This window comes from Salvia hispanica, chromosome 5, assembly GCF_029641045.1.
Source record: "Salvia hispanica isolate PSC_SH4W2 chromosome 5, Shi_PSC_v1, whole genome shotgun sequence".
In the NCBI taxonomy this organism is placed as follows: domain Eukaryota; kingdom Viridiplantae; phylum Streptophyta; class Magnoliopsida; order Lamiales; family Lamiaceae; genus Salvia; species Salvia hispanica.
This window is the reverse complement of record NC_142696.1, coordinates 34,282,761-34,303,818: the sequence shown is the minus strand read 5'-3', so window position 1 is coordinate 34,303,818 and position 21,058 is coordinate 34,282,761. Positions and strand designations below refer to the sequence as shown.

The 21,058-nt window shown below is 36.3% G+C and overlaps 2 protein-coding genes across 2 annotated transcripts; one reads left to right on the top strand and one right to left on the bottom strand.

The window, feature by feature from the left end:
• Positions 1 to 8,799: 8,799 nt before the first annotated feature.
• On the bottom strand, positions 8,800 to 10,415 carry LOC125189090 (protein ANTAGONIST OF LIKE HETEROCHROMATIN PROTEIN 1-like). The gene has a single exon (XM_048086285.2). It carries the CDS (start codon positions 10,327 to 10,329, stop codon positions 8,905 to 8,907), a length of 1,425 nt encoding a protein of 474 aa, XP_047942242.1. The 5' UTR covers positions 10,330 to 10,415; the 3' UTR covers positions 8,800 to 8,904.
• A 7,452-nt stretch (positions 10,416 to 17,867) lies between these two features.
• On the top strand, positions 17,868 to 19,762 carry LOC125186142 (uncharacterized). The gene has a single exon (XM_048082476.2). The coding sequence runs from the start codon at positions 17,920 to 17,922 to the stop codon at positions 19,630 to 19,632; it is 1,713 nt and encodes a 570-aa protein (XP_047938433.1). The 5' UTR covers positions 17,868 to 17,919; the 3' UTR covers positions 19,633 to 19,762.
• The last annotated feature ends 1,296 nt before the right edge of the window (positions 19,763 to 21,058 follow it).

Genomic DNA, 21,058 nt, shown 5'->3' with positions numbered 1-21,058 from the left:
TTTGATATTATTTTTTTTAAAAAAATTGTAATTATCATGAAGTGAAATGTTTTTAAATTGAAAATTAAAAACACAATTATAATTAATCTCTATAAAATTGGTGTTATGTAAATTTATTTATGCACTATCTTTAACTATTAATTTATTCGAAGGTGAATTAGTCGCGTAAAAAGGTTACTCATTCCGTCTGCCATTAGGAGTTCCGGTCACTTTTGCGCACCCGTTTTGTAAAAATGATAATAAATAGTTAAGAGCATCTCCAATGCCGGCTAGGCAACCGGCTAGCCGATTCGCGTCACTAGCCGGTCGGCTAGCCGAACCATTGGAGTAGGCGAGCGGGAAATCGGCCAAATTTTCGGCGTGGGCTAGCCGGTGGCGTGGCGCTGGCCGATGCGATGGCCGCCATTGTGGCGGCCCGATCGGCCAGCGCCGAATTTTGATTTTTTTAAAAACCTATATAAACGCGATTTTAGTTTCATTTTCATTTGCACCACTTGTTTTAACGAGTTTTCTCTCTCTCTAACTTTCTGTACAAGAGCATCATTGAGCGATGGATCACAACAACGAGTCCAGTCCAGCGACGAGTGGATCTCAGACTCCCACGGTACCCGTGGAATCTGGATGGGGCCAAATGGGCGGGCAGATGGGCCCAGGGTTTAACGTCCCTTGGAATCAGCTAACGGGGATGATGGCCGGAGCGCCGAGGGGTGGGAACCAGGGGGGATGCCGTGGGGTATGCTGGGCGGCGGGCAGGGGTGGGGAGGTATGCCCCAGATGCAGCAGCAGATGATGGGTATGCATCCCGGGATGCAGGGGTCACCGGGGGGGACACGGTATATCGTCCCTCTCTGGATTTTTTGACGGCTTCGTCTCACACGTCGACCCAGGTGGAGACGCAGTTCACTGGCGATGATCTTTTGTCATTGCATGACATGGGGATCGATCTCGGGGATCCGGACACTCCCGTTCCAGCGGGGCGAGCCGCGGCGAAGAAGAAGAAGACGAAGGGGAAGGCCAAGGCGGTCGGCGAGTCATCGCAGCCCGCTGTTGACGACACCCCCGCCCGGAGGAAGTGGACGGAGGATGAGTACGCCGGGGTGGCCAGGGGGTGGTTGGGGGGTTCCGACGTGGGCTCAGATACCCCGGGTGGCAGCGGCGCGGACGGCGGCAGCGAGGACGGCGGCGACGACGACGAGGAGTAGAGAGGGCTCGTGTGTGGAAGCCATTTTTTTAAAAAAAAAATCATGTATTTTTTTTTAATCTTTGTACTATTTTTTTAATGAAATGAATTAATTTTCCCGTATCTGTGTCGTAAATTTAATTCCGTAATTTAATCGTTATTTTAATTCCGTAAATGTAGTATTTTTTGAATTATTTTATTGCGGCTGGCCTATGGCTGGCCTAAATCTGATGTGGTAGGTGGATTTTTAGTGCTGCTGACGTGGTAGGGAGAGAGAGTGGTTGGCCTATTTGCATTGCGGATACTTTAAAGTGGAGAAATGGTAAAGTAAGAGAGAGAATAATGTTGAGCGGACTTGATAAGGCTAATTTCATGCATTGATGATGGGGTTAAATTCTGTGATTTCCCGGGTCTGACAAGGTTTTGTAAGCCAGGTGTGTAGAGAAAATGCCAGATCCAGAAAGAGAGGAGTCTGTCAGAGGAAGTGAGCAAGAAGAAGGAAATCCACCAGACAGAAGAGCATTCTAGATAAAGGGGCAAAATGGGAAGTACAAGGAAGAATCTAGAAGCTCCATTCCTTATAAATAAGAGCACTCGACATACATGAAGGCATCCATCATCATCCATTTAGCTCTTAGCTCAGTTTTCTCACACTCTACACTCACACTTGGGGGATCGGTTTGGGGGTTTCACGGTTCATGGTTTGAGAATCAGTTGGTGTAACACTGTCTCTACGTGAGGCGAAGATACAATCTAATTTATGTTTTAAGTTTCCGTTCTGGATTTCCCGAGACTTCGCTGATTCGAAGCTCGACCTTATTTTGTTAAATTTCTGTTGAATCTGCACTTGTTTAGCTATGGAAGTTGTTGTTATGGTTCCGTTTCATGTTATTACTGTTTACTTTGGATGCTTTTAGCGATTGATCTGAGTTTTGAGTTGAATTCTGTGGAGATCGTAGTTGATCGTTTGAATCTGGTTGAATTTGTGTGATTGGAGATGAGAACTACAGTGGTTTGTTGTGGATGGCTTGGATCCGGAGAGGATGAAGCGTCCAGAGTTTGAATCTGTTCATTTCTGCATGGTTATGATGTTAGTTTCTGTTTCCTCATTTACCTCATCTAGCAATAGTAGATCTGCTTAATTTCGGTAGTTAATCATAGTTTAATGGTCTAATTCAGCTTGCTCTGTTTAGCTTAATTGTTTACTCTGTTTTTCTCTGCATTTTGTGATCAAGGATCGTTAGAGAAGATGGAGCTAGTTGTTAGTCGAGCCTTTAGTTAGTTATTTTGTAGCTTTTCATCTGTACTTTGCTAATTCGGAAAATGGTCCCCACGAACTGTCTTTCCTCTGTCTAGGCTTTTTTAGGAAAAGATTTTCGCTAGGTCTGGTAAAATGTTATCTATAGAGAGTCATCTTGCTTACGTTTTGTTTTTCGTCATGCATGTCATGTTTGCCTAAGTCTAGCTGTTAGAATAGAGCATTTACAATTCCCCAGTCCACTAGTTAAGTCTCAACCCCACAAAATGCTTGGCAGCAGCTGATAAGGCTAATTTCATGCATCGGTTATATGTGAAAAACGTTATAATTTGCTGGGTCTAACACGTTTTCCAAGCCAGGTGTGTGAAGAAAAATCGCTAGATCGAGGAAATGCTGGAGGAGATGGTCTAGCGAATGAAAGGAACGAAGTGAGCAGGATTTAAAAGAAAAGAAGGCGTGACAGATGAGTCAATAGCTGAGGGCAACAAAGTCTTATCTATACCTCGCTGGGCCCCACTCCAACGCCTATATATAGAAGAGCATGCAACGCACATTATATCACTTTTTTTCACTCTCTTCTTAGCTCACACACATTACACACACTTGGGAATGGGAGATCTGGGGTAGTCGGGTACGAAGGGTTATTTTCTTTAGAAGTTTCGCGTTTGCAACACCGTCCGAGTGTGGACGAAGATACAATTTCTCTTAATTTCAGTTGTTTGCTCGTTTTGCTGTCGAACTTCACTTTTGGGAGTCGAGTTTGGTTGTTGATGATACTTATTATCTTTTCGCTTTGGTTGATTTGCGTTTAGTAGTTAAATTTCAAGTTGATTTACGTAGATCTCTCTGCTGGAAGTTTATTTTTACAAGTATTATGTCGATCTCTGTTTTATTTTGATATTGTGGTGTTTGATATGGGAATTTGGTGATAGATCTGTGGTTTATTGACTGTTTGGAGGTTGTTGTTCGAATCTGAAGTGATGCAGTGTTTCTGTTGGTTGGAGTTTGTGTTGGACGCTTGGATCCGGAGTGAATTTAGCGTCTGAGGTTGGATTCGAAGGGGGAAAAGAAAGTTGTTAGATGGATTTGAGTTTTCTTCTTGTTTTTCTGTTTTGCTTCGTCTAGCGTCTGCAGATCTGTTCAGTTCTTCGTTGATTATGCATTGATTTGACTTAAAACTAGTTTGCTCTGTTTTGATTTCGTTCATGTTGATTTTCTTATGAGTTTTACGCAATTTGGTCGTAGAAGATGATGTCGCTGTTAGTTAGTACTAGAGTTAGTTATTCTGCCAGCTTTTTGTACGTACTCTGCTTTTTTTCAGTCATGGTCCCCACAGTCAGTTTGTTTCCTAGGTCTAGGTAAGTAGAGCAGTTTTCTTAGATCAAGTGTTGAGCAGTAATTTCCTTTGTAACGTTTTCTTTTAATTTCGCCTAGGTCTAGCTGTTAGCTTAGGAGTTTTAAAGATTCCCAAGTCAAGTTTAATTTGTTTTCCTCAACCCAAAAAATGCGTGGCAGCAGCCAACACCAAAAACACACCCAAATCCTTGAACACGAGTATTACGCATCCTTCTCTGTGGGATCGATCCCTACTTCCCTATACTAGGTTTAGTAAAGTGGTTGAGGGTTTTTGAAAGAAGTGCTCTGTGTGTCCGACGACCGGGATTTCCTGCGACCAACGAGTTCCTAGACCGCGTGATCTAGTGGATTTGCTGGACCTAGGGAACCTGTTATTTCCTTTTGAACACACTACAAACAATACACTAGTAACCTTTCAGCAGCCAAAACAAGTGTCCAAGTTCTCTTGCATGTTTACTTACGCCTCCATCTCTGTGGGATTCAATCTCTACTTCCTATACTAGTCCTTTTTAGTACAGTGGGTTGAGGGTTTTGAAAAGCAGGAAAAGATTGTGTGCCCAACGACCGAGGGTTTCAAGGGTTCTCTAAGTTCCTAGATCCCGTGATCTAGCGGATTCTCTGGATCTTAGAAGTCTAGATATTACATAAACGCACGAGAACACTTCCTTAGCTCTTCAGGACTCTTCACAAAATTATTCTCTCTCTTACTCTAACATTTCTCCACTTTAACTATTTATTAATCACTTTTACAAATCAGGTGCGCAAAATTGGCCGGGACTCTTAGGCCATGTTTGGTTGTCAGGATTCTGTCTGGGAAAGTAATATGATTCCTTAAATTTTAAATTCTTGTGTTTGTTTTGGTTTTTAATCAAACTGAGAAAGTAATCAGAATCCCGAGAACAAGGAAAGTTAGTACAACTTTCCAGGATTCAGAATCCCAACTTTTCTTAGGTATTCTTTATCCCAGTTTTAGGATTGTTACATATTAATGCAATATAGTATAATTTTTTTATTTTTTTATTATTATTATTATTATTATTATTATTATTATTATTATTATTATTATTATTATTATTATTATTATTATTATTATTATTATTATTATTATTATTACTACTACTACTACTATATTTATTAATTATTATTATTACTAGTACTAGTATTATTAATTAAATTTTTTTAAAAATAGTTTAAATTATAAATCATGCTACTTAATTTTAATATAAGAAAGAACTATAATTAAAATTATCATAATTATAAAAATATTGTTACAATAATTATATATAATTTTTAATATTATTATTTTAATTAATAATTTATTACTTAATTAAAATATATTCATATAATATAAATCATATAATAATTAATAATAATATTTATTTTATAAGTTAATAATTAATCAATAAATTCTAGTGAAATTTTATATTATAAAATTTATTCAATAATAATAATAATAAATAATAATCATATTTATTACGATTATTATGCATTATGATGAATAATTCATATTTAAACTATCCATCGTAATATAATAACATAATTATTATCATTTGTAATTAATAATTTATTTAAAAAAATTATATTATTATTCTTTTTTAAAAATAAAAAAATAATAAGTAGTACATTTTTAGATTGGTGTTTAAATCAAATATAAATTTAAAATCTTGATATTTTCCAAACAAGTGAAAGTAAAGTTATTAGGAATCATATTTCCGGGATTCATTTTTCCAGAAATCATTTTCCTTGCCAACTTTACTTTTCCATCAACCAAACAATGGCGGACGGAGGGAGTATTATGTAAAATCATTTGAGCACTATTTATAACTATTCATTTGTTGGAGGGGCCGAATGTTATTTGATAAGGCTAATTTCATGCATTGGTTATGGGCTTAAATTCTACAATTTCCCGGGTCTGACGAGGTTTTGTAAGTCAGGTGTGTAGAGAAAAGGCCGTATCCAGGAAGAAGAAGGAATCGCCTGGAGAAGGAGCTGGCAGAGGAAGCGAACAGAAAAGGGAAGAAATTCACTAGATGGAGGAGCATTCTGGACAAGGGCAGAATGGGAAGCACAAGGAAGAATCTAGAAGCTCTGTCCCTTATAAATAAGAGCACGCGACCTACATGATCATCATCATTATCACCTTTAGCTCTTAGCTTAGCTTTCTCACTCTCTACACACACACTTGGGGGAATTTCTGGGGGGTTCACGGTTAGAAATTTCATCGGAGTTGTGTAACGCCGTCTCCACGGGAGGCGAAGATACAATCTATTTCCTGCTTTCAGTTTATGTTTCTGAATTTCCCGAGACATCGCTGTTCGAAGCTCGGCCGTATCTTGTTAAATTTCCGTTGGATATTGCACTCTTTTGCTATGGAATTTACTGCTATGGTTTTGTTTCATGTTATCGCTGCATTTTCTGTTTACTTTGGATGTTTTTGCGATTGATCTGAGTTGGAAGTTGAATCTGTGTGATCGGAGATGGAATTTGCTGTGGTATGTTGTGGATGGCTTGGATCCGGAGTGGATGAAGCGTTTAGAGTTTGGTTCTGTTCATGTTTGCATGGTCTTGATGTTTAAATTCTGTTTCCTTATTTACTTCGTCTAGGGATAGTAGATTTGTTTAAATTTCAGTAGTTAATCGTAGTAATCGGTTTAATCTAGCTTGCTCTGTTTCGTTTTGTGTTTTACTCTGTATTTCCTCTGTAATTTTGTGATCAAGGTTTTTGAGAAGATGAAGTCATTGTCAGTTAAGCCTTTAGTTAGTTAATCTGCAGCTTCACGTTCGTACTTTGCCAATTTGGGAAAATGGTCCCCACGATTTATCTTTCCTCTGTCTAGGTTAGTTTTAGGAAGTCGTTTACCGGGTCTAGTAGTTGTTTCCGCTCTGGGAAAATTCGAGTACGTCTTGTTTTTCGTCATGCATGTTCCGTTATTCCTGCCTAGATCTAGCTGTTAGGGTGGAGTATTTTGTTTCACCAGTCTAGTAGTTAAATCTCAACCCAGAAAATGCGTGGCGGCAGCCAAAAATAGTGTCTAGGTCTCCTTACATGTTTACTTACGCCTCCATCTCTGTGGGATTCGATCCCTACTTTCTTGTACTAATTCTTTTTAGCATAGCGGGTTAAGGGTTTTGAAAAGCAAGGGGTAAGATTGTGTACACTAACGACCAAGGTTTTGAGGGTTCCTTGAGTTCCTAGACCTTGTGATCTTGCGGATTCTCTAGATCTGAGAAGTCTGATTTTATTTTGCCTTACACTCTCCTGCACTCTAGCTCTTTTCATTATCACAAAGAACTCAAAGTGGCACAACTAAGTTTTGAGAACTTGATTTGCATGTGATGATATACACACAATGCTTTTCATAGATAATATGCAGTTCGACTTTCTTTAATCAGTCCTATTTCAGAAGAAATAATAAAGAAAACCCGGACATCATAACTAAATAAATGACTAGAAAATAAAGACTAAATATATACTACTACAAAACAAGACAAAATATTTAAATAGATGTCGAATATAACTTGTCTAGTCTAGCCAACTAAACTGTAATTTACCGTTATTTTTATCATAGTTTTCATTTAATTTATTGTACTGGAGTTCCTATAACATCTTATATCATCGTAATGGTTTAGTTTAACAAAAACGGCAGTTGATAAATATGAGATTATAAAAGAAATTTACAGGTATGACCGTATGAGCAGAATGGTTTCTTAGGCCTGCTTGAAATTCTATTAGGTCCAAAATATTATGGGCCTGATCCAATCACAACACATTTGAATGAACACTGAATTTGAATTTTGAAGTGTACATATATAGCAGATTATGCTAGTATATGGAGTTCTATGGAGTATTCGATAACAATGAAATTGACTTCCCTAACAATAAGAAAGAATCACTGATTATTACTTGTAATAATACAGGATAATATATTAAACACATCTTGTGTCAATTATTTATATTTCTTTTTACTTCGATTATGTAAATTTATTATTTTGGTAAAAGTGTAATATTTTTCGTTAATTTGTAAATCAAATTAATTGATAGTACATAAAAATGTACCAGAAAAAGTGGATGTAATTCATAAATAGTGTATTTGAAGTGTTTCCCAATGCTCAAAAGTTATAAGTATATATATGAACTTATGTTGCTTAAAAAATGCCTATAAGATTTATGAATAATGCAAGTAAAGTGCTTATTAGAGCTAATTGGATGCCTTAACTTAAAAAAGTGTTGATTTTTGTAAAAAAAAAAAATGATTAGATTATCTTGGAATGTAAAAAAAAAAAAAAAACGAATCACTTAATATTGCACGGAAATGCCATGACGAGGGCAGGATATGACTAATCCCATAAATCTTTCCAAAAAATTTAGATGAAAAACTTCAAAGCTTTTGTTGCTAAAACACACAGACTTTGAAGTTAATAAAACCTTATCCACTTCAATGCCAACCTTATTTTATGTAGAAAGTTCCTTCGAGATTGTATCTTTCTCGTTAATCATGATTACTACAGTACTTGAATTGAATAGCAGCCCACTATATGTGACCAACTAAGTTGATCAACTGAATCTAGTCCATAAGTTCGCGTTCGAAACAAAAATAGTGAAAAAAATCCAAGATAAAATCACCACATTAAATATTACAGTAGTAGATCCTATTTTCAAATATTGCTATGAAATCTTGATCTCGTGAAACAAAGCAGTATATGAGTAAATCAAGAACAACAACTTCATGATCGAATTCTTTGCAAAAAAAAGTTCCATTTTATTTTGAGTAATAACAAGAAGAAAGGAATTTGAAAACAGAGAATAATTCTCATAAATCTTCCAAAATTGCGTGCCATTCATTTGAAGAATGACCAGCCTACACTATTGAACCAATGAAAAATCAACAAAACAAAATGAAACATTCTAAATAAGCAAAGAGTTTGGTGTGGGGTTCCAAATCACAATCTCTAGATTATGCCTCAGTTGTGAAGAGTTGTTATCAAACTAATTAACCCAAGTTGCTAAATCAGTAAATTTAGTGTTTGTGTATTGATTGACAATTGCTCAATTGAATGTACAATAATAATAAATAAATAAAAAACTTAATTCCCTAGTAGTGTTTAACAACTACAAGAGGAAAGCAGTTGCAGCAGCCTCATGATGCAAGAGCTTGTGCGCAATCTGATCTCTTGTGTGCAACGCATTGACGGACCTCACGCCATTCTCGATCGCCATCTCATCGTCAAACAGCTCGAACTTGAGCTCCGGACTCAAGCCCTCGCCCCTCATCTCGCAAATGTTATGCAAAACGCAGCAAGCTCCCAGCACAACCGGCAGATCCTGCAGCTTCATCTCCGTCCTCTTCCTTAGGCAGCTCCACCTCCCCTTGAGCCGCATGAACGACTCGCTCGCCACCCGCTGCACCTCCCCCATCTTCTCGTTGTACGCGTGCTGCGCCCACGTCAGGTTCTGGTGGCTATACGGCACCAGCACCCACTCCGTCAATGGCAAGCTGTTATTCCCCGCGATCCACGTGTTCTTCAGAGCTCCCCTGCTCGCGCGCTGCGAGAGGGACGACTTCTCGAGGACCTGATCGTCGCTCATTGAGCCGGGATACCCGATGGAGATGTCGGTGAGGACGCCCTTCTGATCGACAACGCCTTGAACCGTGACGGAATAGGATGTTTTCTGGTTGCGCTCGGTGTGGCGCTTGTTGAAGTAGGCGGCGGCTCTTTCTTTGGGGGCGATGATGGGAATGTGGGTGGTGTAGATGGAGCCGCCGATGTTGGGGATGCCGGAGAAGAGCTCGAATTCGGTTTTGATTTGGTGGAGTCTCTTCTCGTCGGGCCATTGGATGAATTTGGGCATGAGGACGGTTCGGATGGCGGTGCAGACCTCGAGGACTAATTTGTGGCAGGTGGAGATGCCGAGGCCGAACCGCTTCGACACCTCGCGGAGGGCCTCGCCGGTGGCCAGGCGCCAGATGCAGACGGCGACGCGCTGGCGGACGGGGATGGCGGAGCGGAGCATTGTGTCCTTTTTGTTCACGGCGGGCTCGAGCTCGTCGCAGATCATGTCGAAGGTGGCTTTGCTCATTCGGAAATCCTTTTTGAACTCTTCCTCGGGGTAATTAGGGCTGTCCACCTGCTCCCACCACGCCTTCGACCGGCTCTTCACCCAGAGGCGGCGGCCGCCGGCGCCGGCGACGCTCGAATCGTCGGAGATGGGGCTGGATTCGGCGCGGGGGCGCTTGGGCTGTGGGGAGGCTCTGGAGGGGGAGGAATTGGGGGTTGTTGATTGGTTGTAATTGGAAGTGGAATTCATCATGAATGAGGTATGCTGCGGTGGGGCTGATGAGAAATAGGCGTTTTCCGAGGGTTTATCTTGGACGACGGCGGCGTCGAACGCGAGCAGATTGGTTAGCACGTCTTCGAGCGACGAATCGTTGTCGAATCTGGGGCGCTTCTTGGCGTTGGAGAAGGAGATGAAGCTAGGATCCGAATCTGTGGCGAAAGCGTAGTCGTCGAGGTGTAGAAATGATGAGATTTCCATTAGAGTTGCAGTGATCGGAAGATGTTCGATGAAATGTTAATATGAGAGAGGAGAAGAGAGAATGCGTTGGTAATGATGAGGAGAGGAAATGAAAATGGTGTATATATATATTTGGGGGAAAATCAACGCGGCTAGAGACTGAGAGTGAGAGACGCGGTGAGGAAGATTCGAGGATGGGTGACTTGGACTCACGCTTTTGATTTTAATTTTTTATTCGATTTTTTAATAACGTAGTGTACGCGTTTGGGGGCGCGTTTTGCTATTTTATGAAGTGGGGAGGAAACAACAGCAAATACAAAGTGGAGTAGATAATTCTAATTATCCGCACATGGAATTATGATCAAATAACGTCAATTTATTTGTTTATTATCAAAAGTTGAAGATTCTTTATTAGGCTACTACACTCCTTTGCTTAAATTATGACTTAATGATATTTAATTTGCTAATTGTCTTATTCTTTTCTACTAAAACCGTGGAATCAAATTTATTAAAGTGATAAGAGGGGTGACGTCGGAAAGTAGTTCACTTCTGGAAGTTTACTTCCCCTTTAATAAATCTAATGATTTCGCTTTTCATTAGATTTTATAATTAAAATTTAATAAACAAGAGTTAAGTACTAATATTTATTCGAACTGAAAATTTGCTTTAAAGATGGAAGTTAAAATTGTAGTTCTTGTAAGTAACTGAGTATTAAGTACTATTAACTACTAAGTACTCCCAAGATAGGAATGTCCTCATATTTTAATCCACCACCTAACTATTATTTAATCTTTGTTAATTGTTTCGTCATCTTAGATGAGTCAAACGAACTAATTACAATTCATACTAAATAACTGGTGTCAAGTCGTGTACAACGTGCTAAATGAAAATTTCAAACGAAGTAAATAAATGAAATATTTATCAAATGTATCTATCAGCATGATTAAGCTTGAAGCATGTGATGTTAATGTGTGTATAATCTGAAAAAAAAGGAAATTTCATTGAGCTTGACCTTTAATATGGAGTATTATAATTTGACACTTCAATTATTCAAGATTTACTGCACGTGTGCGATTCGACTACCAAGTAGTACTAGTATTTCATTTATTTAAAAATCATATAGTAGTTAGGATCGTATAACCATCGTAGCTTATGTTGTAGTACTAGGAAAGTAATCTGGGATCAAAGTTTAAAATTGTTGATTCTTTATCTAAGGAAATTGAATTCTAAAAAAAAGGAAAACAGGGTAACTTCCCAATATTTTTATACCTAGTTTCCTTTGGTATTATTCCATTCTTTTGAAGAGAATAGAGGTGTTATTTTTATGCTAACATTAAGATATAAATATTTTGTGTGTTACGTAGAGAAAAATAATGTAAAAGAGAATAAAACAATAATTGAAGAGTGAGAAGATTATAAAAAATTGTAGAAAATAAAGTAAGAGACTAAATATGTTAGTTTTTACCAAAATTGACATGATTATACCATGTTAGAACATTACAAGTAAGAATATGGCTCTACTAGTATGGAACAAGGGTTTTACTCTTTTTTTTCATCGCGTATAAAATTTTAGTTAGTTTTCAGAATTTTGCAATACTATGGTTTATGTCTTCAATTTTGTATCCCTGTCCCTAGGGAGTTTGATGCGTGTATTGATTGTACAGTTAGATGTAAACTAATAGTACATGCAATATATAAAATTCGTCTTATTTCTTTTCCATAATATCCATCTGAGTGGATCAGTAAACCGATCCATCCTTCGTACTCTTTTCGTCCTAAGGTAAATGGGTCGTATTTCTATCTGGGTTGTCCTAAGTGAGTCGAATCATTTTATTTTTTTAGTAAATACTTTAATATCTCCCCTACTAATTAACTTTCTCATCAATTCTCTTACATTATTAACTATCTCTTACTTTACTCTCTTAACTTTAACATATAACACATCATTTTTTTTAAATCTCATGCAACTACCTTAGGATAGAGAGCATATTAACTTTAATCTGGATCATCCACTATTTAGATCCAACGGAACACGATTGGTCTTAGTTAAAAACATTCAGAGCATCCACAATGGATGCCCGATCGCGCACCCGATCGGCCGAGATCGGGCTCGGGCGTGGTCGGGCATCCATTGTAGGCGTCGGTCACGCCCAAGCGCAACCGAGAGTTCGGTCGCGACCGATCTCTCGCCCGATTCATCGGGCGTGAGATCAGGCGCCCATTGCGACAAAACACCCAAGCCCGATCTTTAAAAAAAATTTATAAAAAAATTGATTTTTAATTATAAAAACCGTTTTTTTAATTCAAAAAATCGATTTTTAAATTAAAAAATCATTATTTAACTTGAAATAAAAACTATAATTTCACAACGATCCATACTAAAAGAAGGATCCATGAATTAGTGAAAGAATATATTTTATAGAATATAATCCTTCACACTAAATGAGCAAGTATTGCATTACTTGAGTAAACCTTTTATAGATAGGTTTTCAACTCCAACTTTCATTGTGACTTCGATGTGGGACAAATGATAATTTTATAGATAGGTTTTCAACTCCAAATTTCTTTGTGATTTCGATGTGGGACAATTAGTTTTACACTTAAAAGAGAGTTTTTTGTTGCTTTATGTAAAAATTTGTTTGATTTCAATGTATAATCTATGTTTAGCCAAATGGTAATTATATCTTGGAAGATTATAGAGATTGTGTGTTCAAGTCCCAAACTCAACATACTTTTTTTATTTTGACCTTTATTATACTCTACTCATTTTATTCGATTAATGTAAGTGTTTTATTTAAATTTATTGTGTTGTATAATATGTTGGGGATAATCGCAGCGGAAAATGCAAAACAAATAAATCCACATAAGAATCTATTTAGGTGATTATGTGGGTCGATTCAATTTCATGCTTGAACATGTAGAGACATATAATTGCGCAATTAATCACATAATTTAATTTAAATTATGTTGTTGAATACTTACAACAATGATTCTCCAAAGAATCGAAGTGGCTTGCTACTTCTCCACGTGTAGATCTTGAAGCTTGATTGTGAATGCAAGACCAAAGATCTTCTAACCTATGACCCTTAACTCTATAGATCTAAATTCCTTGTGGGAGGAATATCTTAGAAATTATAAGAATCTTGAAGGAGAAGACAAGAAAGCCAAGTGTGGAGGCTAGGGTTTGTGATAACATATGTCTCATCTCCTTACATTCTTATTTATAGAGTTTATGATGGGCTAGGTTAGGGATCTATGGGGCTTGGATTGGGCCTCCCCAATTGGACCTTTTTTACTAATTAAATTATAACCCATAATTTAATATAAGGCCAATGGAATATTTCTTGTGCCACTATAGAAGAAATATTGACCGCCCATCCAATCCGTGATTACAAGCAATCCGGGTTAACCTCTTTAATATATTATTTCCCGTGTCTAAGACTTTCTATATCCATTAATTAATTTGTAGTCTGCTATAGACTTTAAATTAATTAATATCTTTATTTCCAAGAGTTTGTCTATTACGAGATGTATATTAAAAATATACTTTTCCTTTTCTATTTATTCTTGGATTAAATCCAAACCGGCCGGGTTTCCGAATAATAGAACTTCTCTCGAACACCTCTTGGGGATATAGTCAAACCGCGCAGGCACACGATTCAATGTAATAATAAAACTGACACCATACTAGTTATTAATTACTACGTGTGTCCTATATTATTACAAAGATTAGGAAATATTAAATCTCCAAGACATCGTCTTACAGTAGATAGCAACAAAGACGTGTCTATACTTTAGATCCATTCAATGCTATACCACACCAGTGTCACTAGTCATTCTCAAGGTAAAGACGACTTTTCGGATGGACACTGCAACCTTTCACGATAGGTAGCCAAAGCCTATCTAGGTTGTGAAAAAGTTTTACTTCTACAAGGTACCGGTTGGGCCACCTACTGTGATGACCTGTTCCACGACCCAACCTTCAATGTAGAAGACTTAGACTGATTTTACTTTCCGGCGCTTTAATTATATAATTTAATATATAATTAAATACGGTTAATACCCATTAAAGTAAAATACACAGTGTGAAGAAAACATTTATTATTCTCATTAAATGAAGAGTGTTTACAATATACAAGCAATTTATCAAATTCAAAAACTCGAAAAATGCTTTTTAGTATATATGTTCCAACATAATATTTTATTTATATTTTGCTATTTTTTATTTAATTAAAATTAAATATATAATTTATAATTTTTTTAAAAAATTAAGTAATGCATGATTTTTATTTAATTTAGTATTTAATTTTTCTATTTATAATATGTGAAAATATAAAAAAATAACATTAAAATTGAAACGAAAAATGGATAAGAGATAGAGCATTATCCACTAGGGCTCCACCATTGCAGAAAGATAGGGCATGCTGACGTGGCAACCACTAGGGCCCTCACTAGGGCTTCCACTAGGGCATCCATTGTGGATGCTCTAAGGAGTGATTCTTATTCTAAAGTACCCTTATATTGGGTTTCTATTATAGATATGTAGTACTCCCTCCATTCCATAGTAATATAGTCATTTTGTCATTTTGGTACGTTCCATAGTAATAGAGTCATTTTCCTTTTAGTAAAAGTCAACACATTTTTCCACACCTACTTTACTCTATCTTACTTTTTTCTCTCTTCATCTCTCTACTTTTTTCATTTTCCACTTTATTCTTTCTTTACTTAACTCATCTAACACAATTTTTCTTAATCTCCGTGCCGAAAAGTTTTGCCTCCATTACTATGGAATGGAGGGAGTACAACATTTTCAAATTGCATATACATAATAAAGAAGTAGCACTCCCCCAGTCTTCATTAGAAGTCTCAGTTCTATGAGTTTTAGCTTTTAAGAAATTGTTTGAATTTGTAAATAAAAGTGATAGAAAAAGTTAGTAGAATGTAAATCATATTTTTATATATTAATTTTATAATAAAATATCAGTGGACTGTGAGGTCCACTTTTTTAAAATAGTAAAAATAAAATAATTTTTGTTCTATTATTATTAAATGAAATAATTTAAATGATGGAACATTATTAAATTCTAGTGTGATCGTAAGATTTTTAAAATAGAATGTTAATTACAAAATTTTAATTTTTCTTAATTGTCTCATCCACATAAAATATATTGTATTTCAGTGATGCCCGAAACGACGTTGTTTCGTTAAAAATAAGTATTTTTTTCTTTTCCTTAATTGATATTTGTTGCTTCCTAAGTAATTTCTTTAATTTTAACTCAAACACTATACTATCTACCAACCAACAATATGGATTGAGAAGAAAGAGAAGTGAGGATGAAGGTGTTTTTTAGCAATAGCTAGTGTGTTATCGAACGACGCTACTTTGTCAATATAAATATTTTCCGACTAATTAATACACAGTCATGATTTCGCCAAAATTAAGAATGAAGAAAGAATGACAAATGTTTCAAAGTTTATGATTTATATTTTTGTTTTTCTTAAAAGTGTGAGATCAATGGGAATTTAATTAAATTTAGTGATTTGTTCGGAAAATGTTATCAGACGGCATTATTTTGCGTACATATTTTGATTGACACATCAATGTTAATTTCACTCAAATTAAAAATATATGGGATAGTTGCGAATTTTCTGAACTCTATGATTTATTGTTCCACTTTTTAAATGTACGAGATTGACCAGAATTTGACAAAATTTCATAATTTATTTTGTAATCAATTAATTTAATCAAGATTCAAGCATAGATGAAGTTAATTTGTTAATTCTTCATCTCACTTTCATTTCGGTATCTCGCATGAGGATTGCTACACGACAAAAAGTGCATGTGCCCTTGATAACACTAGCTTACAGAATAAATGAAATACAAAACCTTGATAAATGTAGTTCATTAAATTTAGCGATAGTGATGGATGGAATGTTTTAGACTTTTAGCAAAGAGGAGACTGTACCATATAGCATAAATTTCTCATCTCGGCATTTAGGGATAAACATAAATACGAAGTACATATAAATGTGCTTACAATAATTTAAAAAAAAATGTGTATTTATATTTTCTAATATAAATATAAATATTTTTGTATATACACAAACCAAGAAAATATGTCACTAAAATCCGTGCTTGCTAAACATGCCAAATGCTTGTTAAACATAATTACCGAGCATGTACAGATATCTAGAAGTATCAAGTATCATGGCCATCGATAATTCATCGAGCGCTCATCAAGTACATAGTCACAAAATTATCAACATGTTCTTTTATAATGTATTACTACTATTTGTAGTTAAAATAGTTTTATTACTGAACAGTAGTAGCTCGGTCAATGTTTAGTAATTTAATCCAACATTTGTCAACAAATAAATACTTTTATGCTTGGTAGAAAAAAACACTAAATTGAGCACATATTCCTCGATATGTTTACTACTCCTCCGTTCCTAGTAATGGAGGCGTTTCTTTTCGGCACGAAGATTAAGAAAAGTTGTGTTAGGTAAGTTAAGTAAAAAGAGAGTAAAGTGAAAAATAAAAAAGGTAGAGAGATGAAGAGAGAATAAAGTAGGTGTGGAAAAATGTGTTGACTTTTACTAAAAAGGAAAATGACTCTATTACTATGGAACGTACAGAAATGACAAAATGACTATATTACTATGGAACGGAGGGAGTTATTTTTAACAAATTAATATTACTACCAAGCACATACATGCTCAATAACATTAATTTGATAAGTTTTAAAAGAGAAATAAGTTAACAAACACTACAATGTTCGGTAAAGTTGTTGTAATTAATCTACCATGAATTATTGGCACCAAAAAAAGATAGCTATATCATCTGTGAAATTGTTTATGCTAAATTTATAGCAGCAATTTAAAAGGTAAATATCTTATCCCGCGACTTTTGATTAATGAGATGAGAAGAAAATGTGTCGCTTTTACACATTTTCTAAAAGATTCTTGCAGTTTGAAATTTACGAAAATGTTCAAACACATGCCAAAAATGTGGGTTTATGAAATCGCGTGTTTCGATAGTTCTGCAAGAAAAAGGGAATGTCCAACTTTCTTCACGCAAAACTTATCCATTCGTATGGGCATCGGTCCCACTTCTGAGTAAAACTTTACAGATTTAATGAATCTAAAATTTTTAATCACAAAAATTGTGAATTTCACATAAGTTCGACTCGAGATAGTTCTAGACAATTTTTTTCACCTGAAACCTTTTTTCATTGTTTGTCTTTTTTTAAGCCAAACATTATATTTGTTGAAGCCCGTCTTGGAAATTTTGATCATGGTATATTAAAATATTTGTATTTTTTCAAGAGAAAGATGAATTGTTACAGAACAAAAAATGATTTTGGAGTTTGGACTAATTCTTTCACAAAAAGTCCGGTAGTTCACATAATAAATTTTAAGGTGGTCCAAAATTTTAGCATCAATCACGCAATATAACAATTCAACATCCAAAAAATAGGAAATTAGTGGATCAAATCACACTCATGCACCACAAAAGTTGAATCAACAAAAATTTTGAAGTCAAGAATTTGTATCTACTTCACTCCAACATTAAAACACCCATTATTTACTATCACAATCATCATTAACATAATGCAGTTTTTAATCAAGATTTTTCTAATCACAGCATTCTTCACAACACCTTCATTCCAAAGGAAAATACCATCATCACCTCTCTTTTACAGGGATGACAGAGCTGCCCTTCTTGAGTTCAAGGCCGGCATTTCGAACGACACAACCGGCATCCTCTCCACATGGATCGGCCGCGACTGCTGCAGCGGTGGATGGCAAGGCGTCGAGTGCTTCGAAGGAAGGGTCACCAAGCTGATCATGCAGAGGCCACCATCATCACAAACCCTCTTCATGAAGGGCACTCTGTCCCATTCTCTTAGCAATCTTCAATACTTGGAGGTATTGGTGATTAGTGGAATGAAGCATATTTCAGGTGCAATTCCACACAGTTTTGCCAAACTCAAACACCTCAAACACCTTGCTCTTGAAGATAACTCATTGGATGGAAGGATCCCATCAAGTTTAGGCCTGTTGGAGAACCTTCAGACAATGTCATTGAGTGGTAATCTTCTGACAGGAAAGATCCCACCAGCTTTGGGGAATTTAAGGAATCTGTTGCAGCTGACTCTAGCAAACAATTCACTCACAGGTCCACTCCCCACATCTTTTAACTCATTGAGAAACATCCAGTTTCTTGATCTCAGTTTCAATTCATTGTCTGGATCCATCCCAAATTTTCTCGGACGCCTCTCGAATCTTACATATCTTGTTCTTACCAGCAACAAGTTTGTGAACCAGATACCTATATCCTTGTTCAGCCTCACCAACCTTTCTGAGCTTTCAATCAATCAAAATCTACTAACCGGACGAATCCCAACTCAAATTGGGAATCTTAAGTCCGTTTCAGTATTGAGACTAAGCTCGAATAAGCTCACTGGCCCGGTACCAGATTCCATTGCACACCTTCACAACTTGTGGAATCTGAATCTGTCAAGAAACTTGCTCACAGATCCTCTGCCTAATAAAGCATTTGAGGAAGGGCTTCCTTCTCTACTATCGATCGATCTTTCTTACAACGATCTCAACTTACAAACCGTTCCTGACTGGATCAGGACGAGGCAACTGTACAATGTTCACCTTGCAGGCTGCAAGATCAAAGGAGCACTTCCAAATTTCACAAATCCAGAATTTTTAACCACATTAGACTTATCCGACAACTATTTCACAAAAGGGATTTCGAGTTTCATGGCAAACATGACAAACTTAGAAACAACAAAGATCTCAAACAACTTACTCACATCTGATCTCTCATCAATCAAACTCCCGGATCAGATCACGGATCTCGATCTCCACTCGAACCAGTTGCACGGATCACTCTCTAAACTACTCATCAACAACCACCTACACAGCTTAAAAGTAGTCAATATAGGAAACAATGAGATTTCAGGGCATATTCCAAGTTCAGTTTCAGACCTGACTAAGCTGGAAAGCCTTGACATTTCAAGAAACCGAATATCAGGACGAATCCCGGGGAGCTTGGGGTTGCTGGAGAGGTTGAGGTGGCTGGACGTGTCGATGAACAAGCTCACGGGGAGAATCCCGGAGAGCTTGCTGGGGATGGAAGAGCTGAAGCATGGGAGCTTCAGGGTGAATAGGTTGTGTGGGGAGATCCCACAAGGAAGGCCTTATAACATGTTCCCTGCAGCTGTATATGCTCACAATCTGTGCTTGTGTGCCAAACCACTGCCGCCTTGTAGCACCAAATACTACACACAGTTTCCTTACATGGTTTAAGGGTTTCATTGAGGTCTTGTAAAGTTTCATATCCAAAAGTTTGGTAGATTGATAGAGCAACTTGTTTCTTTCTCTTCAACATTACAAGTGATCAAATAAGAAAATAGTGGATGAAGGATCTCCAAAATAAGTATTCCTGCATATTATTTTAATAAAAAATTCATAAATTAAAATTAAAAAGCACACAATCTTTTGGATTTTTAAAAATAACTAGTAAGAAATTACATATTGCACGCTATGATTGGTAATCAAACGTTGAACTCTTTATTACTCTATTCTCATAATTTTTTTTTCTTTTCTTAAAAAATAATCAATAATTATTCTCCCGGGAGTAATCAAATGCAAAAGCTAAATATCTTGCAAAATAACAACAATAAAAAATATCACACACTGTCAACGGTGGATGTTGTTAAGGGTGGGGATTCGGTCGAACCGAACCGAAGCGATAAGTCGGTTAACCGAATCCATTTTTTTCCAAATTCAAGAACCGGAACCGAATCTTAAGTCGATTCGGTTATTTGAGGAACCGATCGGTCCTGACCGACAGGTTATTCGGTTCTACCGAAGGAACCGAAATTCTGTGACAGAGAATAAAAAAATTTGTTTGCATGCGTTGGGATTTGAGCCATAATGTTCCATCTTCAAATTCTAGACTTCAAATTGTTAAACATTAAATACAGTATAAAATTCATAAATCGTAATCATATATTCATATTGGTAGACTACTGATGGTTTTAATAATAATTAAACTATAATATCATCACAAACATACACTACAAAATTCAAATACTAAAATATTCATATTGGCAGAATATGCTAATGGCAACGGGCAACAAACGATTCTATTTCTATAGGTAGAGTTTTTATTTTTTCATTTCTTTTTTACTTTTCAAAACTGAAATAGCAAAACTAAAATCAATATATAAAAAACTAAAATTAAATATAAAAAAATATCGGTTATTCGGTTCTAACATCTCAGTTTTCGGTTAGAACCGAGAACCGAGATTGGCTTAAACCTACTAACCTAAACCGAACCCTAACCTTATTTTTTTTGTTTAAGATTAACCGAGAAGTCGAGAACCGAAAAAATAAGATTCGGCTCTCGATTAACTGAGAACCTAACCGAGAGTCGAGAATCGTTTCCCCAGGCCTAGATGTTGTATTGACATTTTCTTTTATTATTATTTTGTTATATATTGATATTTTTAAACGGTTCAAATCATAGTTTGAAGTTTGTAAGTACAGTACATGGAACTAGTATTTTATGACTATCCCTCTAGGTATCATATGATTATTAGAACCTCCAATTTATTAGATGGAGAAAAAACATCACGTCAACTAAGTAGCATCGTATTAGAGCATGTTCAAGGGTATTGACAAAATTTTGTAAATGGATTATAACCAAATCTGTAATTCATATAAACTT